This window comes from Solanum pennellii, chromosome 1, assembly GCF_001406875.1.
Source record: "Solanum pennellii chromosome 1, SPENNV200".
Lineage (NCBI taxonomy): Eukaryota > Viridiplantae > Streptophyta > Magnoliopsida > Solanales > Solanaceae > Solanum > Solanum pennellii.
The window spans coordinates 98,587,200-98,614,791 of NC_028637.1; the positions used below are offsets into that span (position 1 = coordinate 98,587,200).

Genomic DNA, 27,592 nt, shown 5'->3' on the forward strand with positions numbered 1-27,592 from the left:
ATGTGTTAAAAAGTAGCTTTTTAACGCTTACTATAATGCCATCAATTTAAGTTCAAATGGGTAAAATATGTGTTCCTAAATTAAGATAGACAATCCAACTAATTATTACTTGCGTTTTGTGAATTTAAGATTAGGTAAAGGATATATATTGATCTTTAATTGTATAATAAAATTAAGTACAATATAATAGTCACAAAAGAATAAGAAAAATATTATAGTTGAGTGATATTTTATCTTAAATGAAAAAAAAGTGATATTGGAAGGCAATGAATAACTATTTAGAAAAAAACATTGCACCCTTATTCTTATACAACACTTATGTTGTTAAAGATATAAGTGTTCATAACACATAAATTATGTCTAGTAAGACAACTTAAAATTTATACAAAAACTTATATAACTAACGATAAAATTTTTATTTCAAACTCACAAATTTATATTCCTTAACCTATATGTTGAACACAATCCCTGTATTTGTATAATAGCCTAGTCAACTAGATAAATTGTAGACGGAAGAATCATTGAAGAAATTCATTTCGAATTCGCCACTCTATCGACCAAAGTGAGTGGGTTCATAAGTTTTACATTTGATCTATCGTTGTCATTGTATCATCCAATATTTCTACAATATGAGTTGAAAAGAATATGTACTAATGTTTATGGTTTTAGCTGAAAGGCATGGAATCCTTCTGCATCACTGAATGTCTGCTTGTATTTTATCTCTCAGTCAAAATGGAAATCGTATTAGCTACTCCACATTGTTTTTTAATTGAAGTTATTACTTGTGGAAATCAAATAGTGGCTCATATTGTTAGGCCTAAGTCTGGACTTGGTCAATAAAGCATCAAGTTGTGGCTTTGTGCATTGGGTTAAGGGTCTTACGATCACAAGTTGAAAGCACGAGCTTCGACACTTTGGATATTAAAAGACAAAAAAAAATAAATATTGAGGGCGAGTCATTTTATTTTAACTTTTTAAACTTTAACACTTGATTTTCCCCCAAAAATTAAGGACAAATTTAGGTCGAAGTATAAGGGAATGGAAAGTATAATTGGAACTTGGAAGCATTGAAAACACTTCTTAATTCGGCACAAGTTATTTAGTTTCATACTTTTTTATTTGACTGCTCCACATATTTGAAAAAAAATAAAATATTGTAAATTAATCTAATAAAATATATTAACGTAATTTGACGTTTTGCCAAGTTGACCAGGATTAACGTAATCGTTGACGCAAAACCCCCTGCTTACCTAATCGCTTTCTTCATGCAGGGGAAAAATCACTAATGACGAAGTATATATATATATATATCACCATTGAATCACTACAAATTTATTCAATTTTAATACCCAGAAAAGAAGAAAACACTAAAAAGGAGAGATTTTTCCATTTGAGCAATGGCGGACGCGGTGGAGATGCCTAGAGTAAAGCTGGGAAGCCAAGGACTTGAGGTAAAAACTTCAAGCTATATCATACATTTTGTTGGATGATAGCACATTTGTCACTTCTAATTGTGTCTTTTTGTATTGGAAGTAGGTTTAATTTTAAAGTAACTGATTTCGAGTCGGTCGATTTATTTTAAATGTTTTTTGGCTAAAAATAACTTATAGCATTTCTTTTTATAGAGTGTTTGAGTAAATTAAAAATCCCGTCCACTTAAAATTCGAATCATCAGTTAGATCTCATGGACTTTTTACTGTGAATTTAATGGATTAATTCTACTCTGAACATAGAAGGATGTTTTATCCTTTCCAAAATGGATGCAGTAATTTGCTTTTTATCTGTTACTTCCTTTTTGCAAAATTGTTTATTTCGTGAAGTAGTGTTCATATGATATTTTGATGTAATGGTCATTCACAGTATGTTGAACCTTTGTTTGTAGGTCTCTAAATTAGGTTTCGGCTGTATGGGGCTCACTGGAGCCTATAGTAGTCCTGTTCCTGAGGAGGAAGGGATTGCAATAATCAATGAGGCTTTTAGTAAAGGAGTCACATTTTTTGACTCATCAGACGTTTATGGCACGGATCATGCAAATGAGTACTTGATCGGGAAGGTAAACTACAAGCAATTGGTGTAGCACGAATCATGATCATCAAAAGATGCATTTTTCTTAGCAGAAACATTCATATGAACAAAAGATTTTTTTACAAACTTGTTGCTAGAATTGTTAACTCAGGTCATATTCCTGAATAGAATATATGGAGTAAAATGAAAATGGGAAGGAAATGTTAACGCAGGAAAAATGAGTGTATAATGGTAATGTTTGGACTGAGAAAACGATTTAAATTATGTTCTTCTTCTTTGGCTCATGTACTATGTGGGGTAATGGAATGCCAGAAGACTCGTTACCATTCAGTTAAATAGCTGTTTGATTTTTTCTAAGTAGTTTGTAGTTAAACCAAGAATTTCACTGTTTCAGGCATTAAAGCAATTGCCTCGAGAAAAAATACAGCTTGCAACAAAGTTCGGTATTTATAAGATCGAACCAAGTAAGGTTACAGTGAAAGGAACTCCTGAATATGTCCGTTCCTGCTGTGAAGCGAGCTTAAAGTGCCTACAAGTGGACTACATTGATCTCTACTATGTGCACCGTATAGACACAACAGTGCCCATTGAGGAAACAGTAAGTGATCTGCCTTAATTTTCGGTCTCTTAGTCCTCATAATTTTCATTTGCCTTGAGTAGGAATGCCTGCATTTCGTAATCAAGAATCTTGCTTTTTATTTTTCCATTGGATCACTTCTATTTCTTATTGTGGTGAGGTGTGTTACAGATGGGAGAACTTAAAAACTTAGTTGAAGAAGGTAAAATAAAGTATATTGGCCTGTCTGAAGCTCATCCGGAGACGATAAGGAGAGCACATGCAGTTCATCCTATCACCGCTGTACAGCAGGAGTATTCTCTATGGACACGTGACGTGGAGGATGACATAATTCCAGTTTGCAGGTTTCTCTACACTCCATTACACATTTTGAAGAAGAAGAAAAGATTTGAAACTTTCTACTCGTTAGTATAGTTTGGAGAAATTTTCAATTCTCTCATTATCTACTAGGGAGCTTGGAATTGGGATTGTTCCATATAGCCCTGTTGGACGCGGGCTCTTTGCTGGAAAAGCAGTTATTGAAAGCTTGCCCGCCAACAGCTTTTTGGTATGAAAACAAACCGTTGTTTATTTTACCTTTATATTCTTTGATGTTTCATTGTTATTAAATCCATTTTTCATGCTCTTATGACTCTGGATTTGTTTACTCTTTATCAGACTACACAACCTAGGTTTACAGGAGAGAACTTTGAAAAGAACAAGTCTATATATTTTCGTATGGAAGGAATAGCCAAGAAGCATGGATGCTCTCCGGCACAACTTGCTATTTCATGGGTCCTTCACCAAGGGAATGATATTGTACCTATTCCTGGTTAGCAATTCTTCTCGTAGTTTCACTGATACAAAGATGATCTCAGAGTACTTGTAGCAGTCACTTGTGCTATGATGATGTTGTGTATACTGAGTTAGTCTGTTGTCTGTTATTATAGGTACAACAAAGATAAAAAATCTTCACGATAACATAGGTTCCGTGAGAGTAAAGCTCACAGAAGAAGACATAAACGAGCTTTCTGATGCAGTGCCCGCCAGTGAAGTGGCAGGGCAGAGTATTGGTGGGAGTCTTTATAACACATCATATAAGTTTTCCATTACACCACCACAAACCAAATGATCAATCTTGTGCTATTGCAAGTGCAGGCTTGAGCTTGTTTGTTTCTCTTTTTCCTTTTTAATATCTGTTGCCATATAATTACTCTCTTTTTGTATTGTTACATTTGAATAAAGGATGTGTGTGCTTGTGTTTTATCTCAGTCAAAGTGGAAATCATATTTGCTACATTTGTTTTTACTTGCAGAGGAGTAATCAAACACTGGCCCCTATTGTTAGGCCTGAGTCTGGACTTGGTCCATAAAGTAGGGGTATACAAAATCGAATCGAAAATCGAATCAAACTGCAAATTGAGTCAAACCAAAAAAAAAAATCGATTAGTAGTTTGGTGTTAGAAAAAAACCCGACTATATTTGGGTTGGTCTGGTTTCAACTAAAAAAAATCAACTTGAGACCAAATCAAACCAATATTATATATATAATTTGGGATAATGCACAAGTACCCCTCAACCCATACCCGAAATCCCAGAGACACACTTATACTATACTAAGGTCATAAAGTAAAATCATTAAGCATGTATTTATTATGTTACCTAATCTAATTGATCAAAATTTAAGCCCTTTTCAAATAAATAACAAAACTCATCTATGATTCATCTTGACCTGATACGCTTGAAATAATATTGAAAAAATTATTAATATTGATACGTTACTATTGTCCTATTTTGAGTCAACCCCCAAATTATTATAGTTCCACTCATAATGGAGAATTGGAGATCCAACAAAAAATCACACTACCCCTTTCTTATATATATATATATATATATATATATATATATATATCCAATTGTCTTGCGTCTTGCTCATTCCCTCAATTTATTTTTTTAAAAAAAATCTCTTATTCTTAACTAAAATATCACTAACTCAAACTTTAAATAAATTTGATATATTCATATTCTTTCAATTTGTATTATTATCATGATGTTGTGGGTAGAGAGGGGGAATAGGAGAAAATGTTATTTTAATTTTTTTACTTTGAATTTTGGTAACTCATAAAAGAAAATACAGTATAGTTAATTAAATAATCTTTTATTGANTATATATATATATATATATATCCAATTGTCTTGCGTCTTGCTCATTCCCTCAATTTATTTTTTTTAAAAAAATCTCTTATTCTTAACTAAAATATCACTAACTCAAACTTTAAATAAATTTGATATATTCATATTCTTTCAATTTGTATTATTATCATGATGTTGTGGGTAGAGAGGGGGAATAGGAGAAAATGTTAATTTTAATTTTTTTACTTTGAATTTTGGTAACTCATAAAAGAAAAATACAGTATAGTTAATTAAATAATCTTTTATTGAACTAATACTAATGTAATGAATGACACCACTAATTACTCCTTTTTTTCTCCCTTGTTTTGTCAAACATTGAAATTTTTTGAAATGATGGACAAGATTCAAAATAAAACCAACTATTAGCCTATATATTAAGTAATTTCAAATTATTTTAACGAAAAAAAATCTAAAATATTTTTAAAATATAAGATTCGGTATAATATTGTCTTCAATCCACATTATAAGTGTGGATTGTTAAAAATAAGAGTATTTTTTTAGCCAAAAAGTTGACGTTAAGAGTATTTGAGAGCCGAAAGGAGGATGTATGTATATTTGTACCAATTTAAATATTAGAGGGGTATTTTAGGCCTTCAACAAAAAAGAAAGAAAACATTCCCACTGTCTCATTTAATGTGTCACATTTTTACTTTGCACTTGCATTAAGAAATGATGTAATTTTACCCTTCTATCCTTATTTAATTTTTTTGGAATTTAAGTTTTCAATCAATGCATATGAATTAATTTATTTTGATTAATTAATTTAACCAATAAACATGAATTATTTACTTAGCTTTTCTAAGTTGGTCAAATTTATATTTTCAAGACTAATAACCCACAAACATAAAAAATGAAGAATATAATAATTTATGCATTTATTTTATAAAATGACAAGTATTATGGACTAATTATCTAAGACATATAAAATGAGTCGGAGAGAGTAAAATGGATCAGGTTAAATCGGCTAGTTTTTTCAAAAACTGAATATTTAGAATAGATTTAATTTTAAGCTTTAACACATATTTTTCTGTCAAATTTAAAGACAAATTTACATTGAACTATATTTGAATTTTGGATAAAAAATATAAGGAAATATTTATTTAAATTATTTCTAATAAGTAATACGCAATTTATATCGACTGAAAATGATAGTATCATGATTAACGTAATCGTTGACGCAAGCGACCCCTGCTTACCTAATCGCTCTCCTCGTAGGGGCGAAAAAACGTCAATGGCGACAATATATATATATATATATATATCTGTAGAGTCTCTACAATTTACTCAATTTTAGTACCAAAAGAGAAGAAAACCGTCAAAAGAGAATTTTCCCCATTTGAGCAATGGCGGACGAAGTGGAGATGCCTAGAGTAAAGCTGGGAAGTCGAGGACTTGAGGTAAGATCTTCAAGCTATATCATACATTTTTTGAACAATGTCGCATTTTGTCAGTTCTAATTGTGTCTTTTTGTATTGGAAGTAGGTTTAATTTTAGAGTACTTCGATTTCGTCTGGTTTTTACAGTAGTGTTCTTAATTTGTGGGAATTCTGAAGGATAAGATGGCGTACACACCATACCACCACTTGTGGAAATGCATGGGTATGTTGTTATTTAACACATATTAACGGTTCGAGCCGAAGTGATTGGGTTAGTAGAACCCATAAGTTATACATTAGAACTACCCTGCCATTGTACCATCCAAGATTTCAGCATTGCTGATATAGGTTGGGAGTATGAGTTCAAATACTTATCTAACACCTCTCTTTACTTGTTTAATGCTTATATATGTGTATTTATATGTATGTGTACTATTTATGATTTTAGCTGAAAGCCATGGATTCTAAGCCCATGGAGTCCTTCTGAATCACTGATCCGTTGCTAGATTTGTTGTTTGAACGAAATCGTGATCACTTGCAATTTAGATCAGAAGCTAAATTTCATGGACTTCTTCCTGTGAATTTAATAGATAAGGTTTGCTCTGAACTAATAAGGACACTCTACGCTTTCCAAAATGGATGTAGTAATTTGCTTTTTAGCTGTTACTTCCTTTTCTGCAAAATTGTTTATTTCACAAGGTAGTGCTCATATAATTTGATGCAATGGTCATTCACTGCATGTTGAACCTTTGTTTCTAGGTCTCTAAATTAGGTTTCGGCTGTATGGGGCTCACCGGAGTCTATAATTCTCCTGTTCCTGAGTCGGAAGGGATTGCAATAATCAAGGAGGCTTTTAGTAAAGGAGTCACATTTTTTGACACATCAGATGTTTATGGGATGGATCACGCAAATGAATACTTGGTTGGAAAGGTAATTACAGACAATTGGTTTCGCATGAATCATGAACATCAAAAGATGCATTTTTATTGGCAGAAACATCCATTACACTTTCCATGGAATGTTGTATAAACAAAACAAAGATAGTGGGGGTACAAGATGGTTTTCTTTATTTTTCCAGCTTGATGATTCTCGAATGATCTTAACATGATAAAACAGCGAACATGTAAGATATAATAAACTTTTGTATGCATCAACTATAGATGTTCATATGTAAAATTATCTCCTTCAGGTAAAAAGAGAGAAGGGTGGAGGTGGGGAAGAGGCATGAACGGGAAGAGTACTTGAAATCCTCTCATCTTCACTAGGTTTAGTTTTAAATTATCTTATTGCAATCCTTTTCGTTACTTGGTAGCAATTCAACTTCAGCTATTGTGTCCATATAAGATATCACTTGTTGAGGCTACTGGTATTACACCATCTGATGAACACATTAATGATGTGGTATGATAATACCTAGAATCATTTTTTCTTAATGGTGAACTGGCCACCTCCATAATTAGAGTCTCTATGAAACACATGGTGAGGATCTTTTTGGTAAAACCTGAAAAAGCTGGTCCAGCTATAAGATGAGAGTGTTGCCACTTTTCTCATGCTTCATCAGTTAACTGTCCTATCAGGCTACTGAATTGTTTTGCATTTCAGTCTTTTAATCACTGACTGGTTGCATTTGAAAAAGAGAAGTTTCTACAAACTTGTTGCTAGAAGTATTAGCTCAAGTCATATTTTCCACAACAGAATATTCACGGAGTTGAAGAGTTCTGTTTTCCATCTAGCATATCTTAGGTGGGCGGAAAATGAAAATGGAAGGGAAATGTTAATGCCAAAAAAAATGAGGTGTAATGGCAATGTTGGACTGGAAAAAGATTTGGACTATGTTCTGTATCTTTGGTTCATGTACTAAATGGGGTAATGGAATGCCAGAAGCCCACTACCAGTAAGTAAAAGAGCTGCTTGATTTTCCTAAGTAGTCTGTAATTCATCTAAGTTTTTCACTGTTTCAGGCATTAAAGCAATTGCCTCGAGAAATAATACAGCTTGCCACAAAGTTCGGTATATATAAGATCGAACCAACTAAGGTTACAGTAAAAGGAACTCCTGAATATGTTCGTTCCTGCTGTGAAGCTAGCTTAAAACGCCTACAAGTGGACTACATTGATCTCTACTATGTGCACCGTATAGACACAACAGTGCCCATTGAGGAAACAGTAAGTGATCTGCCTATACATGGTTCAATTTTGGTCCCTTAGCCCTCATAATATTCATTTGCTTTGAGTAGGAATGCCTGCATTGCTAATCAAGATTCTTGCTTTTAGTTTTCCCGTGAAGCTCTTCTATCTCTACTATTTCTTATCGTGGTGAGTTGTATTACAGATGGGAGAACTCAAAAAATTAGTTGAAGAAGGTAAAATAAAGTATATTGGCCTGTCTGAAGCTCACCCGGAGACGATAAGGAGAGCACATGCAGTTCATCCTATCACTGCTGTACAGCAGGAGTATTCTCTATGGACGCGTGACATTGAGGATGACATAATTCCAGTTTGCAGGTTTCTATACACTTTATTACACGTTTTGAAAAAGAAGAAAAGAACCTTGAAATCAAAGAAAGGACTCCACAAACATTTGGACTTTCTACTATTTAGACTATCTAACTGAAAAAAGGCACATTCCTGCTGGACAATTATTAATCATTTTTCTTGTTTCCTTTTGTATGAAAATATATTATTTCCTCCCCCAGTTGGAATTATGAACCAGTTAACCACTAAGCAGAAAGTTAAATGGATAGTGTGCGGAGAAATTTTCAGTTTACTTTTCAATTCTCTCATTCTATCATTATCTACTAGGGAGCTTGGAATTGGGATTGTCCCATATAGCCCTGTCGGACGTGGGCTTTTTGCTGGAAAAGCAGTTGTTGAAAGCTTGCCCGCCAACAGCTTTTTGGTAAGAAAACAAACAGTTGTTTATTTTAGTTTTAAATTCTTTGATGTTTCATTATTATTAGTAATATTTTTTTTGTAATAAATCCATTTTTCATGCTCTTATGATTCTGGTTTCGCTTACTCTCTATCAGACTACACACCCTAGGTTTACAGGAGAGAACTTTGAAAAGAACAAATCTATATATTTTCGTATGGGAGGAATAGCCAAGAAGCATGGATGCTCTCCAGCTCAACTTGCTATTTCATGGGTCCTTCACCAAGGGGATGATATTGTACCTATTCCTGGTAAGCAACTCTTTGCGTAACTGCACTAATTCACAGATGATCTTAGGGTACTTGTATTGAAAGAAATAAGAAAAAACAGCTGAAATAGGTAAGAAATGCAATGTTCTCAATCTGTGGGACTAAAAGTAGCACTCACTTGGCACTTTGTTTACCAGAAGAATTGGAGGCGAAGGCTCTATGTCATTATAATATTTAAAAGAGAAAGCTGTGCAACATTTCCTGTTTCTGCCTCAAGAAATTAGATGCTGTTACAAATTGTGCTTTGATTTCTTTAAGTCATGATGCTGTGAATAAATACTGAGTTAGTCTGTTGTCTGTTATTATAGGTACAACAAAGATAAAAAATCTTCACGATAACATAGGTTCCGTGAGAGTAAAGCTCACAGAAGAAGACATAAAAGAGCTTTCTGATGCAGTGCCCGTCAGTGAAGTGGCAGGCCAGAGAATTGGTGAGGCGCTTTATAAGTCATCATATAAGTTTTCCATTACACCACCACCAACCAAATGATCAGTGTTGCGCTACAACAAGTGCAGGCTTGAGCATATTGTTTCTCTTCTTCCCTCTTAAATCCATATATTTGAATAAAGGATCTGTCTACTAGTGTTTTATCTCAGTCAAAGTGGAAATCATATTAGCTTCTCCATTTTTGTTTTTGTTTTCAATTTAGAGTTATTATTTGTGGAGTAATCATACTGTGGCCCCTATTGTTAGACTCAAGTCGGACTTTTGTTCAATAAAGCATCCAATTGTGGTTTTGTGCTTAGCGCTGTTGTATCACTATTGAGTATTGGAGTTATTATTGTGGCAACATGTTGGGAAAAGAAAATGGAATTTTCAAACTAAGCTGTCATAGGTTGTTCGAAAAAGAAACATGTATAATCATTTTTTATATACAACTAGACACAGGAGTACTTGCTAGCACGGACTCAATATCTATATTTTTTTTTGTCTATATTTATATGACATTAATAGCAATAAGAGAATCAATTAAATTTTAATATGATTCTTAAATATTTTAGGCAATTTTTAAATAATATATGATATTTTCATTATTATTATTAGTAGTAGTAGTAGTAGTTGTAGGGAAAAATTTATGTTTAAGCCCATTAATTACAACAAAAGAAAACATTAATTAGTTAGGGTTTTTGCTATTTTGGCAACATGTTTGCTTAAAGAGAAATTTAACAAACTCATTTCTAGTGTTAAACATTTTTAATGTCATTTTAACGGGAAAAAAGAAAGTTATGTATCAAAGTTCAACATATCAATATTTATTTTTTTTCTATATCATTGTACTATGTTATTAGAAGACTCGGCGAATATGTTGGTATCAATATGCCTGCTTGGCATTTTGAAGGGTATTTTAGTTATTTAAATTGCTATTGAGCAATTGTCTTGCTAGGAAATTTTATTTCTTCTAGATGTTTTGTTATATTTTGTCTCTGTTGACATTTTTGCCATTATGATTAGTGTCTGATAAAGTGATGATCAAACAATTACCCTTTAAGTAGGCCCAACATTACTCTTTTGGACAATTTGTTTGCCACTTCTTTCCTCACCATACATTATTATTTCTTTCCTCTATATTTTTCAATTATTTGACGAAATATTGTTTAGTTAAATGTATTATTGGACATTTAAACACTATATTAAAAAAATATTTTAGTGATATTTAATTAATGATAATAATTTAATTGATGTTAAATATATATTTTTAGTGATACTTAGCTCTCTTTGTAAGTGTTCCTAAAATCTATAGCGAAATTGAATCTAATGACAATTAATTAATGTCATTAATGTTTTAGCTAAAATTATTTCGTTATTATAAAGTTAAGTTATTTTCAAAATAAAAAATTTTTGAGTTATCATTACTTAACTCATTCTTAGCAAAATTTTTGTTCAATTAACTGTTGAACTCTATTTAGGGTTTAACATTAATTGTATCATAATATACATTTTGTTAGAGAACGAAGAAGGTATATTAAAATTGTAACTAACACTTTTTAAAGAAAATACAAATTTCAACTGAAAAGTAATGTTGCATGATCGGTTGTATCTAAGTTCAGTTAGTCAAATAAACAAGTGTTTGTGAAATTGTCAATAGTTTAGAAATAAAACTAATAATACACATCGAACTTAGAAATGTCTTTAATACTTCTCTCTAAAAAAGTATTGTATGATATAATTTGAAATTAATTTTTATTTTTTTGATATATGCAAGTATTCAAATTCCTATTGAGTACACATAAAATTTTAATAGTATGAAAAAATATAATTGGATTTTATAGCTATAAAATGAAAAATATTATATTAAAAACGACAGTAGTAATCAAAACATAAATATTGTTATTCATTATATTATATTGTATCGTATCGTTATCATATCTATAATTTTTGTTTTGATTCTTATTTAAAATGTATTGTATTACATTATTAAATTTCGTTGTTATGTATTAATGAAAACCTCCATTTTATGGATCAACCAATTTGGTGTGTTTCCATTATTTTCTAATTATATTATTACATAATATTTCATAATACTATTTTGTCTTAACCATATATTATGAATTTTAATCAAACATCTTACCCTAAAATAAGTATAAATATTTTAGTAAACTTATAAATTAAAATAATATTATTAAACGTCAAACAATATAATTTAATCAAACATAGTAGATATAATACAGTAAAACAATAGATAACAATGAGTGTCGAGTACAATTATTTAGATATTTGTAGGTTTCTTCTTCCTCTTTTGAACCTGAAAAAAATAGAAAAAGGAAAAAAATGGAGTTTTCTGCAATAAGCAGGACCCGTGCTCCATTGTTAAATCTCAATCAAAGTGTACTCCGTACGAACTGTGTCCCCTCTTTAAAGAAGCCCTATTCATAATTTTCTATTCCTTTGTCCCCACAATGTTGGAGCGAGCAAGCATGGGGTCAGTCATATATAATTGTCGCCTTTCAAACCCTAGGTGATGATCCTTCTCAACCACTCATTCAATATACTACTATTTTCACTGTACTACTCATTCTATACTATGCAACTTGTTTAATTGCTTATTCTGTTGATCAATTTTATGGGTAGGGGAGCTTCTAATAGGAAAATGAACATTTTCTAATCTAGGGTTACTCAAGGTCACAAAAATTTAAGAATAGTACTCCAAAACATAACTACTGTATGTAGAGCTTCAATTTAAATGATTCGAAGAAAAAAAAGTTATCCCATTCTGGGCATAGAATTTTGAAACTTGTGATCTTAAAATTGGACAAAGGGAGTATTAACTTTACTCTTGTTACCATGAACAAAAAAAAGTAATAATGGAATTATTGGTAGTCTGCACACATTGATTTAGGATAATAGATCCGGATTATGAAGCCTTTTTCTATGTGGTGTCACCGAAAATTCAGGGGCGGAGGGAGAGGGTTGACTATGGGTTTGGCCGAACCCTGTAGCTTTGGTTCAAAGTCACACTGTGGACGTGGGAATAACATTGAGGTATGTGCAAGGTTGAAATGGCACGCAACACTTTCACTTTCCTTAACCCCTGTCTCCTCATTTGATTGTACCTAAAGGGGTATAAAAGAAAGAAGTGGCTCTCCATAGATTGTTTATTAAGAAGTTCTATCTTTGTGAGTTAAAGACTACCTTCTCTCGTTTAGCAAATTCTATCATCATAATACACACCTAACAAGAAGCATATGTCGGATGTGACACAATCATCTTAGACAATTTTCTCTTAATCTTTTAAGCATCCATGTGAGCAACCAATACCCTTGGGCAGATATGATGATTTCTCTTACTATTGTTTAATTTTGAACGACTACAATTCTACCTTAACTTTCAAATTGTGTTGGATTTATATTGTTAATATGTTGAGCCTTGGAGGTCTTGACATTTATTTATAGATGAATTGCTGGTATCATAAGTTATAACCGTCTCATAGAACTTGTTTTTACCTTGATAGACTATTGCAGACACACACTTCTACTAGAGCTATCATGCGACAACACTTCTTTGAGAAAAATCACAAATAAGTATATATGCAAATAATATATTTTTTTAGGAATAATCCCTGTGTATATTTTATAAGCTGACACCACTTTAAAATAAAACAAATGTATCAATTTGAGACAAATTATAAAGAACTTCAACCCAAACCCACATACAAGCTGAGTTCTGATAGTATGCCGACACCACTTGTGCAAAGATTGTAGCCTATCACATTGTGTTCTCGAAGGAGCTCCTCTATCTAACGAGTCAACCTTCTTAATTTTTTTTTTGAAAGTAAAAAAAAATAATAAATTAAGAAGGATGACTGAGATGGAGGAAGTGCTACAACAACACGATGCGATCATAGAATACCTATAATTCTATGTGCTACTTTACTTATATCACTGCAAAATTGAACTTTCTTTGTCTGAGATCTCTTTAATTGTTGACTACCTTTAGCTAAGTTTCCATATTACATAAAGTTAAGGAAGCAACTACTGCAATGTCTCATTTTAAAGCTAAAACCTCTTGTGGAAAATCAAATGTGCTCCACAAGCATTAGCATATCTTCGTTGTTTTTGACTTTGAGAAACTCTTGTCAACTTTTGGATAGCAAGAGTCTTCTGGGTCCTAGTATATTTTATCCATGGAAAAACTTTTGTAGGCCTAGGAAATTTTATATTGTGGACCCTAGAGCCAATTGTTAAATGGACTAAAATTTTCTGTTATCTTTAGTCTTATTTTAAGAGAAGATTTGATAATTAGTTTCCTAACAGTTTCTATCTTTTCAATTTTACCTAAACTTGGCATGTGGATAAATTTAAGTTGCAATGAAGTAAAATGAGAAATGAAGAAAGAAAAGCATAAATTAAAAAACAAAAAAAGAGGACAAGCTATTTAACCTATTATAATGTAAAGATTGGATGAGAAAAAAGGAAAAGAAAAATAAGAAGAGGAGCTACTTAAAGATTCTTGTGTCTTTTGCTGCAGCATTAGTGGTCGAAATTTTCATTTGTTGGATACAGGAATGCACTTTACAATCCAACCGATAGGCCATGACAATGATGAAATCCCTATGCATGCAGCCCATTGCGTCCAGTTCAGCCTTTCAGTATCAGCAAACCTCCTCAGGAATTCAACCATAATTATCTGGAGAACTATTGTCACTCCCACTATCCCAACAAATAGTCTATTCTTCAGTATTCCATGGAATATGTTTTTCTTCTCCAAATTCCTTGCATTAAACTCGTTAAAAACTTGACACAGAACGAAAGTATTGAATATCAAAGTGTCTTTTACCTTCTTATTCACATGAAATATGGCACTTCCTTTGAACTGCAGGATCAATAACACCGTTACCTGATACAAGGCTTGAGCAAGGAGATTCCTCCACATCACTCCAGTTATCAGTGGTTTAGTTCGTCCAACTGGTTTTTTGTTCATTAGATCGCTACTGGGTCGCTCAGTTGCCAAAGCTAAGGCCCCCAGAGTATCCATTATGAGATTGACCCACAGAAGTTGGACTGCTGTCAGAGGGACTTCTCCAGATGAAGCAGCAGCAACAAAGTTGATAACAAGGGCAGCAACATTTACTGTGAGTTGAAACTGAATAAACTTTTGAATGTTATTATACACGCACCTTCCCCACTTCAAGACTGTGACCACTGTATTGAAATTGTCGTCCAAGATAACTATATCGGAGCTCTCCTTTGCGACTTCTGTACCTTGGATCCCCATGGAAAGTCCAATATCTGCTGCTTTTAGTGCAGGAGCATCATTTGTTCCATCGCCTGTTACTGCTACAACATGGCCTTTCTGCTTCAAGCATTCAACCATCAAAAGCTTGTCAAGTGGTGAAGATCTTGCCATCACTCGTATTTTTTCGACAGTCTCCATCCTCTCTTCTTGTGAATAATTCCTAAATGTCGGTCCTTCTATAACTGCAATGTTCAAGTCTTCACCTGGTTGGAGTATTCCACATTCAAAAGCTATTGATTTAGCTGTAAACACATTGTCCCCAGTAATCATTTTGATGCTAACACCGGCATCCCTGCAAGATTCTACAGACTCTTTAACACCAGGCCTACATGGGTCCTTTAGACCCACCAGACCCAGTAAGGTTAGTTCAGTTTCTTCAAGAGCTTGATTTTCTGCATTGCTTTCTTTGTAAGCAAATGCAATACATCGCAAGCTTTTGCTTGCCATATATTCAATTTTCAACTCAAGTTCTTTTCTTTCTTCATGATCTATAGGTGCAATTATTCCACTTTTGACGTAATAAGTGGAGCACATAGCTAGAATCATCTCAGCAGCACCTTTCCAATGTGTGTGAGCGTTTCCCGTACTATTTTTTGTTACTAGTACCCCACTTCTTTTCTTTTGTGAATTGAAAACTTCGACATGGAGGATTTGATACTTTTGCTTTAATTCATTAAAGTTCACTAGTAAACTGGTCAGGGCCCATGATAGAATCGCTTTCTCGGTAGGGCCTCCACAGATTTCTGGAGGGCCTGAAGGTGTTGTATAAACATCACCAGTAGTATTCAAGCAAGCAGCCTCTTGTAGCAATTGGACAACATCAGTAGCTAGCTGTGATGTTCTCGTAATCATTTCTGTTCCTAAGAAAAATTCTGTTACCTGCAAAGATGAATTCAGAATTTAAATTTAATGAGTTCTATGTTCAAGTTCTTACTGTTAAATTCATCGCAATTTTAAAATTGCAAGTTTAGAATTTAATATTTGTTGAAAGCTTACTACTAATTTTCAACATATATTTATGCTCCATATTGGAATTTGTGGGTTCAAGTTGAACCCAGTAAACTAGGCTGCATCTGCCTTGAGTAACGTACCTGCATCTGGTTTAATGTGAGAGTGCCAGTTTTGTCTGTGCAGATTGTGGTTGCTGATCCCATTGTTTCGCAGGCAGATAGCTTACGGACCATTGCATGATCGAGCATCATTCTTCTCATAGAGTATGCCAAAGTTAGTGTAACAGCCAATGGCAAACCTTCTGGAATTGCAACCACTATGATGGTTACGGCAGCCGCAATTATACGAATCAAGGAATTCATTATATCATCTGCTTTAGTTTTGCTACCTACAAACTCCTTCTTTCCACTTTCATTTTCAGTATGTCCCATGAAGTAACGGATCATTAAGGTGACTAGAACAAGAAAAGCCACTAACAGACCAACATTCCCAATATATTTAGTAAGTTTATTTAACCGATTTTGCAGTGGCGTTTGTTCATTCTTGTCATCTGTTATTGTGCACATCATTTGACCCCATGCATTGTTTGCACCTACCGACGTGACAAGCATGTGTCCATATCCGTCCATTACCTTTGTTCCGCAGACCAAAAATGGGTTTTGTGTCTCGTTTATTTGAACGTGGTCACTTTCACCTGCAGAAGTAGATCCAAAGTATATATTTAATGACTTCAAAATTCTGCGTTCTTTAAAATATAGTTTCAAAACTTAATAATTTATACTACTTTTTGGTGTCTTCCCCTTTTATATTTATTGTTTACACTGAAAATGATATCTAGGTCTGTCTCTATTTACCTGTCATGCTGGACTCATCTACTTGCAGTGAGTGGCCATCCAAGAAGAGTCCATCTGCTGGAATATTATCGCCAATTTTGAGACGCACAACATCACCCACAACAATATCAAAGATCGATACTTCCTGTCGACGTCCGTCTCTCATTAATTCCACTTTTATATCCTTGCTTTCTTCCGCAAGTTTTAGAAACTGTCTGCTTTGTTTGAAGTTACTGATAGAAGAGACTGCAAGGACAAGAATAACTGCAACGATGATACTTCCGCCATCATACCACCCTTCCTTAGGTCCATGCTGTTTAATCCCAAACCCAAGGGACAAAACAGCACATACCACAAGGATAATAATGGTGGTGTCATTGAAACCTTCAACTACAAAACTCAAGAAACTCTTGGCTGGTGGCTTCTCATAAATGTTGGAACCAAAAGTCACCTTCCTTTGTTCTACTTCATTCTCATGCATTCTAATACCTTCTTTCTGGTCCGATCCAAGAAGTACTACGACTTGTAGCACTCCTCCGAATTGAAGGAGGCCATTGAAGTCTTTCTCTCTAACCAACTTGGCAAGTGCTTCTTTGTTAATGCCATTAAAAAGTTGTTTCTCATGATTATTGATGCTTTCAATGTCGATAATGTAGGATGGATCGCGCACCAACTGGGAAAGGACTAATGTGTTTCTATCAGTCCTTTTCTTATTCAAGAATGCCACAAAGTATATGGCTCTAAAGACCAACTGCAGCCTCTTATGAGGTTTTCCAAGGTAACTGTCCCTTTCATTGCTTAAAAACATAATGGTATCACTGTGTTTGGATGTGTGTATAGCCATTTGGATTTCTTTGCTCAAAAACAACAGTAGTATTATTTTTTTACTGCTGGTAAATATTGATATTGGCTGCGTTGCATTCATTGTGTGAATTAGTTGCATAAATAACCTAGGAAAAAAGAAAGTTCCATGCAATTTCCAGGATGCTTACAATGAATTTTACTGTATTTTATTACGTGATAACTGGTATTCCCTTTAATCAGTGAGCTAGAAAATTAATGAGGAAAATGTGAAGAAGTTCACTTACATATTCCATGCAATAGTGTTGAATGTTGATGCTCAGTGCTTGTGTTTTACGTGAGTAAGCATCGATCCTTTTTCCATAAATCAAGGAATATTTTTTATTATTTAATTCTGGTGTTTAAGTTATATGTCATTAATTCATCGATTTGGGGTTAACATCAAGTGTGGATAAGCTTTTACAGTAAATATATTTTGTCTACCAAGATAGTGAAGGAGCAAGAATTTTGGGATTTTACTTGAGAATTAAAATTCTACACACTTGGCTTGTGATAGCAATTTAGTTAAATTTTTACTACTCAGATTACCAAGAAAGTTCGCTATGATTTTGATTGTTTTAAGTGTTATTTAAACTGAGTACGCATAAAACTTAAATTCATCATGTCGAAAATCTTGCTCTACAAGTAGAAGTGGTGTAACCACATGTAGTAATGAGTGGGCAGTTGAACATACTTTGTCGAAAAATTATATTATTGTGTATATAGAAATTTATACAAAAATATAGTATTGCTATTCTTTTGATATGTTAAATTTTGAATATTTTTTAAATAGAATTTCTGACTTCGTCCCTACAAAAATTTATAGCAAAGACGTTAAAGATTCTCCGCGTGCTCTTTTAACCTTTATTCCCGGTTAAGCTTTCCAGGTCTATAGTCGTGTTTCTTCTGATATATAGTTTTTCTACAATTTTCTCGATAACTAGCAACTAGAATCTAAGTTTGTTGGTTCAATATAAACGAATACTCCTTGAGTCTATTTTATTTGTCATATTTTTAGTTTGCACACCTCTTAAATAAACATTTACTGATTCGTTGATTTCATTTTTGTACACATTTATCGAGTACGGATAAAGGTTGTAGCTAACAAGTATTAATTATATTCTGATTTTTCTGAGCTAATACTTTCTCTATCTACATAGTTTGTCCAATTAACTCCTTTTAATGCGTTGTGTTCGTCTGTCTTATAAATAAAAAAAATTACTCCCTCCGTCTTAAATTATTTGTCATGTTGCGCTTTTCAAAAGTCAATTTGATTATTTTTCAAAGTTAAATTAGATCACATTAATTCAATATTTTAAACAAAAAAAATAGATATTTTAAAACTATATGAAAAGTACTATAAATTATAATTTTTTACATATTAATATAATAAAAAAATACATTTTAAAATAGTTAAAATTTTATAGTTCGACTTTAAAAATAAAAACCATGACAATTAAAACAGGCGGACGGAGGGAGTAGTAACGTAGGAACCTTCTTGGAATTTTACAACATTTATACTTCCAAAAGAACTAAATTTTTAAGGGTAAAATGGAAAATTTTAAATTAACTAATATGTTAATTTTGTAAATTGATAAGTAATTTGAGAGAGATAATTTCTAGTAATATGGACAAGTAACATGAGATGAAGGGACTATATGAATGGCTAATTTAGATATTGTTGATGCAAAGTAGGTATACTCGATATGAATGGCTAATTTAGATTTTTTAAAATATATGTGCATTTTTTACTATAGAAAAAGGGAAAAAATGCATGCAATCTTCTGGGAGTATAGGTATCAATAAAATAATAGTTATATTAATTTTCAAAAAATATTCACATATAATATTTAATTTTATAAAAAGACTAGGTTTACGTGGTCCATTTTTGACATAAACTTTCCCCTGGGTAAGAAGACTAGTAGTAAGTCAGTCTTCCTTTAATACTTTATTATTTTTGTTTTATTATATAGTTGAAATTTGTTTTTTAAAAAAAGAAGTAAGTCAGCATCTTCTTTATAGCTTTTTGTTTTTCTATTCGGTTTAAGGATCCATTGATTTACTTCTTATCAAATGCAACTTAAATCCGTGATGCAAACTTGATTGAACCTTTTAATTTAAAAAATAAGAATGTATTTTATTGTCCACTTCAACTTTTGATGATGTCTTTAATTTATAATGGTAATATATAAATATATTTTAATTGAATCACAACGACAACGTACTATTTTGTGTTTTCTCATAAATATCAATATATATATATATAGAAAACACAAATACTAGAAATTTCTTACATCATATGTTTATAGTTACATCATAGAGATTTCTTACATCATATGAATACTAGAAATTTATAAGATTCTTAACTTGACGTTAATCGACAACTATGACCTTTAGCTTCGTGCAGGGGCGGGTTCACCTTGACCAAAGGGGTGTCAAGCGATACCCATTCGCCAGAAAATTACATTGTAGGTAGAGGTTAAATTTCGGTTTAATAAATATATATATAAGTTTTGACATCTCTTGATACAAGTAAAAAGCTCCTTAAAGTTGTTTGTTCAAGCCTAACTACTAGGCTCATATGTAGATCTTAAACTTGTATAAATTGAATAAATGAACACTTTTGTCCTATATGACGTCTTACATGTATTATGTCATGTAGGATTCATGTGTCTATTTGTTCAATTTTATATAAGTTTAAGTGTCTACTTATGCATACCAAAAGTTGGAGGACATAGTTGTCCGTTGAAGACATGCTAAGAATCATTGTTTATGTATTACGTGAAACATTTGAAAATTTTGTCATTTGGTTATAGGATTTGTTCATTGTTAATTTATGTATTATTAATTTTGAATATCCAAATAAAGAATTCAAGAGAAACCGTAGGAAGTTTCATATGATTAGCCAACTTCCAATTTGTTTTAGAAAGCTTTAATCTAGATTAGTGTGAATCATTCAACCATTAACAAGTTATAATTCCAACACATTAGTCACTTGGTCTCTTTAATTAACAACTTAGATACTCTCATTGGTTAATTTACTTTTAAATTGTTATTCTCTCATACTTTTGCTTATTTTTATTCCAGTAGGGGTTAAAAAAAGGGGAAGAGAATACAAAGTTACATGCAATATATGGAATCTTACACTATAGATTACATAAAGTGAAGAATATTAGTTATTGTGGAAATATTTCTCATAATCTTATCGAACAAAAGATTAAATAATATCATGACTAATATATCCTACCAAACGACTTCTAAATGTACTAATTAACAATCCCTTAATAACTTGTAATTAGATGGACCTAAACCTAAATAATATGGGCATACCCAAAATTAAATTTGGAGGGTAAAATGCGTGTGTATTAAATCTTTCCTAGCTCTTGAGTAACTCAATTCAATCTTATTGTTTCGCTTGACATAATACTTAAGAAGAAAAAAGAAATTTTTATAATCATAAAAATATGCACTGAATTGAAAAGAAAAAAAATGTCACGTCAATTTAAAATAGAGGAAATACGTGTAGAACATGAACAAATAAAGATCAACGACTTAGGGACTTGGGAGGAATCTAAGTATGTTTTCTGAAAATCACTCATTTATATTCTGATTTTTCTTAGCCAATACTTTCTCTATCTACATAATTTGTCCAATTTGTCTTTATGACTCTTAAGAAATCATAGGTAAAAAGGGTGCCTTTACTCATTTACCTTTTAAACTCTTTTAATGCATTGTATTTGTCTTTCTTATCAATCAAATTAATAAGGTAGGAACCTTCTTGGAATTTTACAACATTTATACTTTCGAAAGAACTAAATATTAAGGGCAAAATTATATCAATTATGTCTTAATTTTGTAAATTGATAAGTAATTTGGGAGGGATAAATTTTAGTAATATGGACAAGTAACAGGAGACGAAGATACTATTGTTGAGTTGGAGTATTTCTATGAATTATTGCTTAATTATTTCCAAAACTGAAGATTATTTTAATTTTTATTAATCGAGTTTGATATTGTTGATGCAAATACTCGATGTGAGTGGGTAATTTAAATTTTTTAGAAGATATGTGCATTTTTTATTATAGAAGAAGGCAAAAAAATGCATTCAATCTTCTGGTAGTATAGGTATCAATAAATAGTAGTTATATTAATTTTCAAAAAATATTCACATGAAATATTTAATTTTATATATAAAAAAAAATATAGATTTGCTTTTTCCATTTTTAACATAAATTTTCCCATAGGTTAATGTTAAGCTGATGTAGATGGCATGATGTCAACCTTATCGTATCAGTAATGTATGTATGGGTAGTGGGTACGAAGACTCTAGTAATAAGTCAGTCTTCAATAAATTTTATTATTTTTGTTTTACTATATAGTTGAAACTTTTTTATTTTTCAAAAAAAAAAAAAAGAATTAAGTCAGCATTCTCTTTATAGTTTTTTTAATTTTTTCTATCATCGGTTGATTTTGATCTTAAATTTCACCTTTCAATTTATGAGGGGTTCGAGACGTAGAATTTGACATTGTGGGTTGTGACATATCTATGGTTACATCATATATATCTAGAATAATATAGTTAGAAAATTTCACTATCTGGTTATAGAATTTGTTCATCGTTAATTTCTGAATTTTTAATTGTGAATATATAATAAGTAAAGATTTCAGGGGAACAATTAACTTCCAATTTGTTTTACAAAGCTTTAATCTAGATTAGTGTGAATCACTCTACCATGAATAAGTTTTAGATCCAACATATTAGTCACTAGGTCTCCTTAGTTAACAACTTTGATTCTTTCTCTTTAATTAATTTATTTTTTAATTGTAATTCTTCCAAACTTTTGCTTTTTTTTATTCCGGTGGGGAAAGGGAAAAGAATCTAAAGTTACATGCAATATATGGAATTTAGTTATTGTGGAAATATTTCTCAATATCTTATCAAACAAAAGATTAAAATATATCATAACCAATACATCCTACCAAACTAGCTCTAAATGTACTAATTAACAACCACTTAATAACTTGTAATTAGATGAACCTAAACCTAAATAATATGGACATAAAATTAAATTTGGAGGGTAAAATGCTAATTATTTGCTAGCTCTTTTAAGTAATATCCCTCAGGTAACAATTGTTTGGCTTACACAAAACTTAAAAGAAGAAAAAAGAGACTTTTGTAGTTAAGTTTTTTATTTCAAATTATTAAAAAATAACATTTAATTGAAATAGACTGAAAAGAAAAAGACGTCACATCAATTGAAATAGAGGGAATCGTGTAAAAAAGGAACAAATAAAGATCACTCAATTTACAAAACGTCTTGGGAGGGATCAAGTGAAGACATCAAGTATGTTTTCTAAAAATCATTCATTTTGGAAAATAGGAAGATAAATATTAAGTGCAGAATACTCAATATTCTATTAAAAAAGGTAGCAAAGTTTTGGTGAAACTACTTGTTTGAATATCTTTGACGTCCTAATCAGCAATGTCATATATAATTAATATTTTGTCTAACCTAAATGTGTAACTAATCAGTTAAAACTTCGTTTGATAGAGTATATTAATAAAATATAATATATGTGTGTATTAACAATATTTTGTTTGATATACACTTTTTTGATGCAATATAACTAATGTAGTCACTTTATTATTTATTAATGCGTGTATTAGCACTATGGATTTCTAAGTATTAATAATGCAAAGAGATTTAAATACATATATTAGCCTGAGTAAAAATTCAATTACCCCTTATAACCCTTTTACATCTTTTCCACCTTTGTGGTGAAAAATATTTTTTAAAATAAATATTTTTAATATATCAAATCGAATAATGCATAAGCATTATCAATGCAAGTATTATTAAATTACGAGAATTTCTTAAAATTTATAGATTCCGGATACATGTTGGACTTACAAATACATTAACAGACATCTAGATACATAGAGAAAAGATGTATTAAAGAAGGGATAGACATCCGGATATATAGGGAAAGGATGTATTTGAGAGGAGAGGAAAGTCTCTGAGAGAGGATAGAGATGTATTAGCGAGAGAGGAGGGATGTATTCGAGAGGATATTTTTGAAAATTTTTTAATGATAGAAAATTATAGAGATTATGATAAAATAAGATGTATATTTAGATAATTTTTTCATTTATCTTGAGAAAATCCTCTTGGAATCTGTATATTGGATCTGCATGTTATACTATGCGACTCCTAATTTAAGCTAGTAATCCTAATTAAGGGCAATAAATATTATATAGCTTGCTCTATTAGTTAAATACAACTTGTTATTTGTATTAATGTATTTGTGTATAGTTGATGACCTGCTCCGATACTACACAAATTATTACTATAATGATATTGTTTTATCGATAAAGAATTGTGTCATATAAAATGAAACATATGCGGAGTAGCATAACTTATTCATTGCATTGTTTACACCCAAAATGGAATTTATCATGATTATTGCACCCTTAAAGCAATGAGTTATGAATTCATACAAAACTCTAGTGTTTGAAGGTGAAAAAAATATTTATAATACAAACAATATATCTTAACCAAACTTTTAATCAAAGAACATAACATCATTTTCTTTCATTCTTTGAGTAAAATCTAAGAACAACATAAAAGAAAAGACGATAAAGAACTCCCCAAGCCAACAAGATGGCAATATCCAACCAAATATTCTCCTTTGATATGTCCATAGAAAACAAAACATCTTCTCCAATCAATGTGCAATTTTGTGATAAATCAATTGAATCCTTATGCAATTGACTAATCTTCACATCACCTAAAGGACCAGGTGAAAGATCAGCTAGGTCACCATTGTAACAATTTTTTGTCCCTTTAAATTCATTAATCAACAATGCTTCAAATGGATATTTGATTGCTGATATGTAATGTAACCATCTCCAAACCAAAGGAATTTGAGTCCTCTTCAAGAAAAATCCACATGTTAGGAAGAATAGAGCTGTTGTAGCTATAACGATCGCGTACCCCGTGATGTAACTTGGGACTAGTGCACTTACTAACATCACATAAGCATTGCTAGTTATGAGTGAGGAATAGAGGATTATCCAGAAGCTTAAAATGCTGCTGTTGATTCTAAGAATGTATTGGGTTATGGCAGCGAATGTGAAGGCTTGGATCGCGAAAAAGGGGAGGTATACTATGAGGGAGGAAATGACATATGAAGATGATCTATAAGCGTTGTGAGATGTCTCGCGAATGAAGATGAATCGTTCTTGGATGAACGTTGGGACTGCATCGTTCGAGGAGAAAAAGACTAGGCAAATTGTGAAGATGTAGAAGTTGAGGAGGTGATTGATTGTTGTGAAGTCGAAATGATTTAGTCTTCGGAAGAAAGAAGAAAGGACTAGTCCCATGACTGTTAAGACGATTTCACGAGATAGGAAGAGTTCAGGAGTACGAATTACATTCAATGTGGTACGCCAACAGAGGACTATAACTTCTCTAAGCCAGGGATTTGCGAATTTGTGCCTGTGAACTGGTTCATCGAGTACTTCTTCGATTTCAAATACTTCTTCGTATGATGGATTATAGGATGAGTACTCTATTCCTTCTCGAACCGGAGTGAAAATTGCTGATACCACTGGAGTTTTAACACGTGAAGGTGTTTGTTGAGACATTGGGACTGGATGACCTGAAGACATGCTCGATTTTGCACCAGAAATTTGTGTTCGTCCTCCATGGTTCCATGTTGGTGGACGAAGAGGAGTCCCTTTAACGCCATTGTATAGCCAAACGGAGAAATCTTTGTAGAAATGTGAAGCCAAACGTGGATGAATCCCACTCTGCATACTCATAGGCGTTTGAGGAACCTTACGTTCCAATGAGTTATCAAAATCCTCATCATCATAACCGAAACTATTAATATTAGATTCAGACTGATCCTTAGGATCTCGTTGGGAATTCATGTTTCCAACAGAAAAATGAGAGCTTCGGAGGGTAATATGTTTGGTCCAGGGTGACTTTGCATAAGGATTTCGATGAGCTCTTGGTGTTTTTGGTGGTTTTTGGAGAGGGGTTTTAGCTGCTTGATCAGGTTTGATGCCATCCCTTTGATACAAGACAAGAGGATCAAGTCCAACAGTTGATTCATCATACTCTTTGATCACATCTAACAGGTACTCTAAGCTATTTTCGCCATCTGGAACTGGTCTTGCAAAACCAGCTAGAAAAGCTGCTACTCCTGTTGGACTTCCCAAATATACAAGCCTTCCCCTGCATTCACAGAACAACCTTGCTTATATGGCGGTGTTTGATTAGGTACGGAGTTTGAGGAAGAACGAAAGAAGGATTTTTATCACACCATAAGTGCCCTAAAAACATGTAGCATGTACATCGTTTCTATGGTTATAAGAAGTTGTCGTTCGTCTTTAAACAGATTATAGAAAGAATTGACATACAAATTGAAACGGAGGAATACAATTATTCTTTCGACATGGCAATGCGTACTTAAACGCTTGAACATAGAAAAACTATGAACCTAAAGTCGATTAAAGAGGGATAGAATTAAAAAGTACCTTGCAAGGACTGTGATGCGATCAAGGAGCATTTGGATTCTGAAAGAAGGCTGATGGATGGTCATGAGTACTATACTACCACTTTTAGCTATGTCTTTCACTTTTTCAACAACACTATAAGCACTTGTAGAATCAAGACCAGATGTAGGCTCATCGAGAAACAGCAGAGATGGCTTATGGATTATGTCAATCCCTATTGACACTCTCCGACGTTCTCCCCCTGACACTCCTCTTCTTCCTTCATCTCCTATGTACGTGTGTGTTGCACTCTACATAGGCACATGTAAATTTTACACTATCAAGTTACCTTATAAATAACCACAAAGTAACCGTTCATAATCCTCGAGTCTTGACATACCGTTAAGCCTAATTGCTCGAGAAGTTCATGAACTCTTTTCTTCTTCTCTGCTCTAGATATCGATGGTGGAAGCCTGACTTCAGCTGCAAACATGAACGTCTCGTAAACTGTCAACATAGGAAAGAGCTGATCATCTTGCATTACATAGGAAGATATCATCTTCATATAACTTGTGGTCACCTGCATATCATAATAACTATAACCTTTACTAAATCATAACTATGTTTTAAATCACATTACATGATGATACATATAGAGACTTAACTGGTTTGCCTTCAATTCTAACAGTTCCTTCAAGACTACCACGAGCAATTCGTCCAGCAATGGCATCAAGAAAAGTAGACTTTCCAGCACCACTAGGCCCCATGATGGCCATGATTTCGCCTCGCAAAGCTTGTCCTGATATATCATTAAGAAGATAAGCTTCTCTGTTGATCCAAACACCATCTTTTTTCACTTTCTTGGTAACACTATATGACAGATTAGTAAACTCAAGACCATGTCCTGGAATTAGCTTGCGCGTTAGCTGCTTCGACAAATTTTTACCATTAATCTTCTTCAACTGTGCAGATTTGTCCAAGTCCAACAAAGTTTCTAAGCTTCTGTTGGTGTCTGTCCGCTTAAACTTTGCCATTTTTATTTTTTTTTTGGTTTTCTGAAGAGACACTTATTTTCCCCCTTCTCTTTTATAAATACAGGGGATGGAGAAATTGAGAAATGGACAAAAAAAATGGGACGGGTAAAACACAAAAGAAATTGGAATTTAGTTAAGCTTTATACAAAGTTGAATGTTTCTTTTTTTCTCTAATTTTGTACTATCTTCTTTTTTCACTTTGGTTTTATCGTTGGTTTGCTTTGATCATGTCGTTATGACAAATAATTTTGTTAGTGGTTTGTGGAAATAAATATCTTCTTTCTTGTTTTTAGTACGTGTAGTATACACTGGAAAGAAGAACGAAGAGATTTATGTAATATCTGCAGT

General features: G+C 32.5%; 4 protein-coding genes and 1 long non-coding RNA gene across 6 annotated transcripts; 3 read left to right on the plus strand and 2 right to left on the minus strand.

The window, feature by feature from the left end:
* The first annotated feature begins 1,295 nt into the window (after window positions 1–1,295).
* LOC107010951 (perakine reductase-like) lies at window positions 1,296–3,865 on the plus strand. The gene is made up of 7 exons (XM_015210225.2): window positions 1,296–1,451; window positions 1,883–2,053; window positions 2,420–2,623; window positions 2,774–2,946; window positions 3,053–3,149; window positions 3,260–3,413; window positions 3,532–3,865. Exons 1-7 carry the CDS (start codon window positions 1,398–1,400, stop codon window positions 3,711–3,713), a joined length of 1,035 nt encoding a protein of 344 aa, XP_015065711.1. The 5' UTR covers window positions 1,296–1,397; the 3' UTR covers window positions 3,714–3,865.
* A 2,097-nt stretch (window positions 3,866–5,962) lies between these two features.
* On the plus strand, window positions 5,963–10,171 carry LOC107010945 (perakine reductase-like). Of its 2 annotated transcripts, XM_027916843.1 has the most exons (8): window positions 5,963–6,170; window positions 6,256–6,372; window positions 6,909–7,079; window positions 8,111–8,314; window positions 8,481–8,653; window positions 8,951–9,047; window positions 9,178–9,331; window positions 9,658–10,171. In XM_027916843.1, exons 3-8 carry the CDS (start codon window positions 6,933–6,935, stop codon window positions 9,837–9,839), a joined length of 957 nt encoding a protein of 318 aa, XP_027772644.1. In that variant the 5' UTR covers window positions 5,963–6,170; window positions 6,256–6,372; window positions 6,909–6,932; the 3' UTR covers window positions 9,840–10,171. The 2 variants fall into 2 exon arrangements, with proteins under 2 accessions (XP_027772644.1, XP_015065699.1); XM_015210213.2 differs by lacking the exon at window positions 6,256–6,372.
* A 1,885-nt stretch (window positions 10,172–12,056) lies between these two features.
* LOC114077159 lies at window positions 12,057–15,561 on the plus strand. The gene is made up of 3 exons (XR_003578170.1): window positions 12,057–12,306; window positions 14,667–14,919; window positions 15,090–15,561. It is a non-coding gene; the product is annotated as an uncharacterized LOC114077159 (long non-coding RNA).
* LOC107012264 (putative calcium-transporting ATPase 13, plasma membrane-type) lies at window positions 14,174–17,810 on the minus strand. Its single transcript, XM_015212061.2, has 3 exons — window positions 16,889–17,810; window positions 16,175–16,728; window positions 14,174–15,962 (listed from the first exon to the last, which is right to left on the minus strand). Exons 1-3 carry the CDS (start codon window positions 17,808–17,810, stop codon window positions 14,334–14,336), a joined length of 3,105 nt encoding a protein of 1,034 aa, XP_015067547.1. The 3' UTR covers window positions 14,174–14,333.
* A 6,389-nt stretch (window positions 17,811–24,199) lies between these two features.
* On the minus strand, window positions 24,200–27,469 carry LOC107012273 (ABC transporter G family member 18-like). The gene is made up of 4 exons (XM_015212072.2): window positions 26,876–27,469; window positions 26,611–26,790; window positions 26,253–26,521; window positions 24,200–25,950 (listed from the first exon to the last, which is right to left on the minus strand). The coding sequence occupies exons 1-4, from the start codon at window positions 27,242–27,244 to the stop codon at window positions 24,291–24,293; spliced, it is 2,478 nt and encodes an 825-aa protein (XP_015067558.1). The 5' UTR covers window positions 27,245–27,469; the 3' UTR covers window positions 24,200–24,290.
* Between the last annotated feature and the right edge of the window lie 123 nt (window positions 27,470–27,592).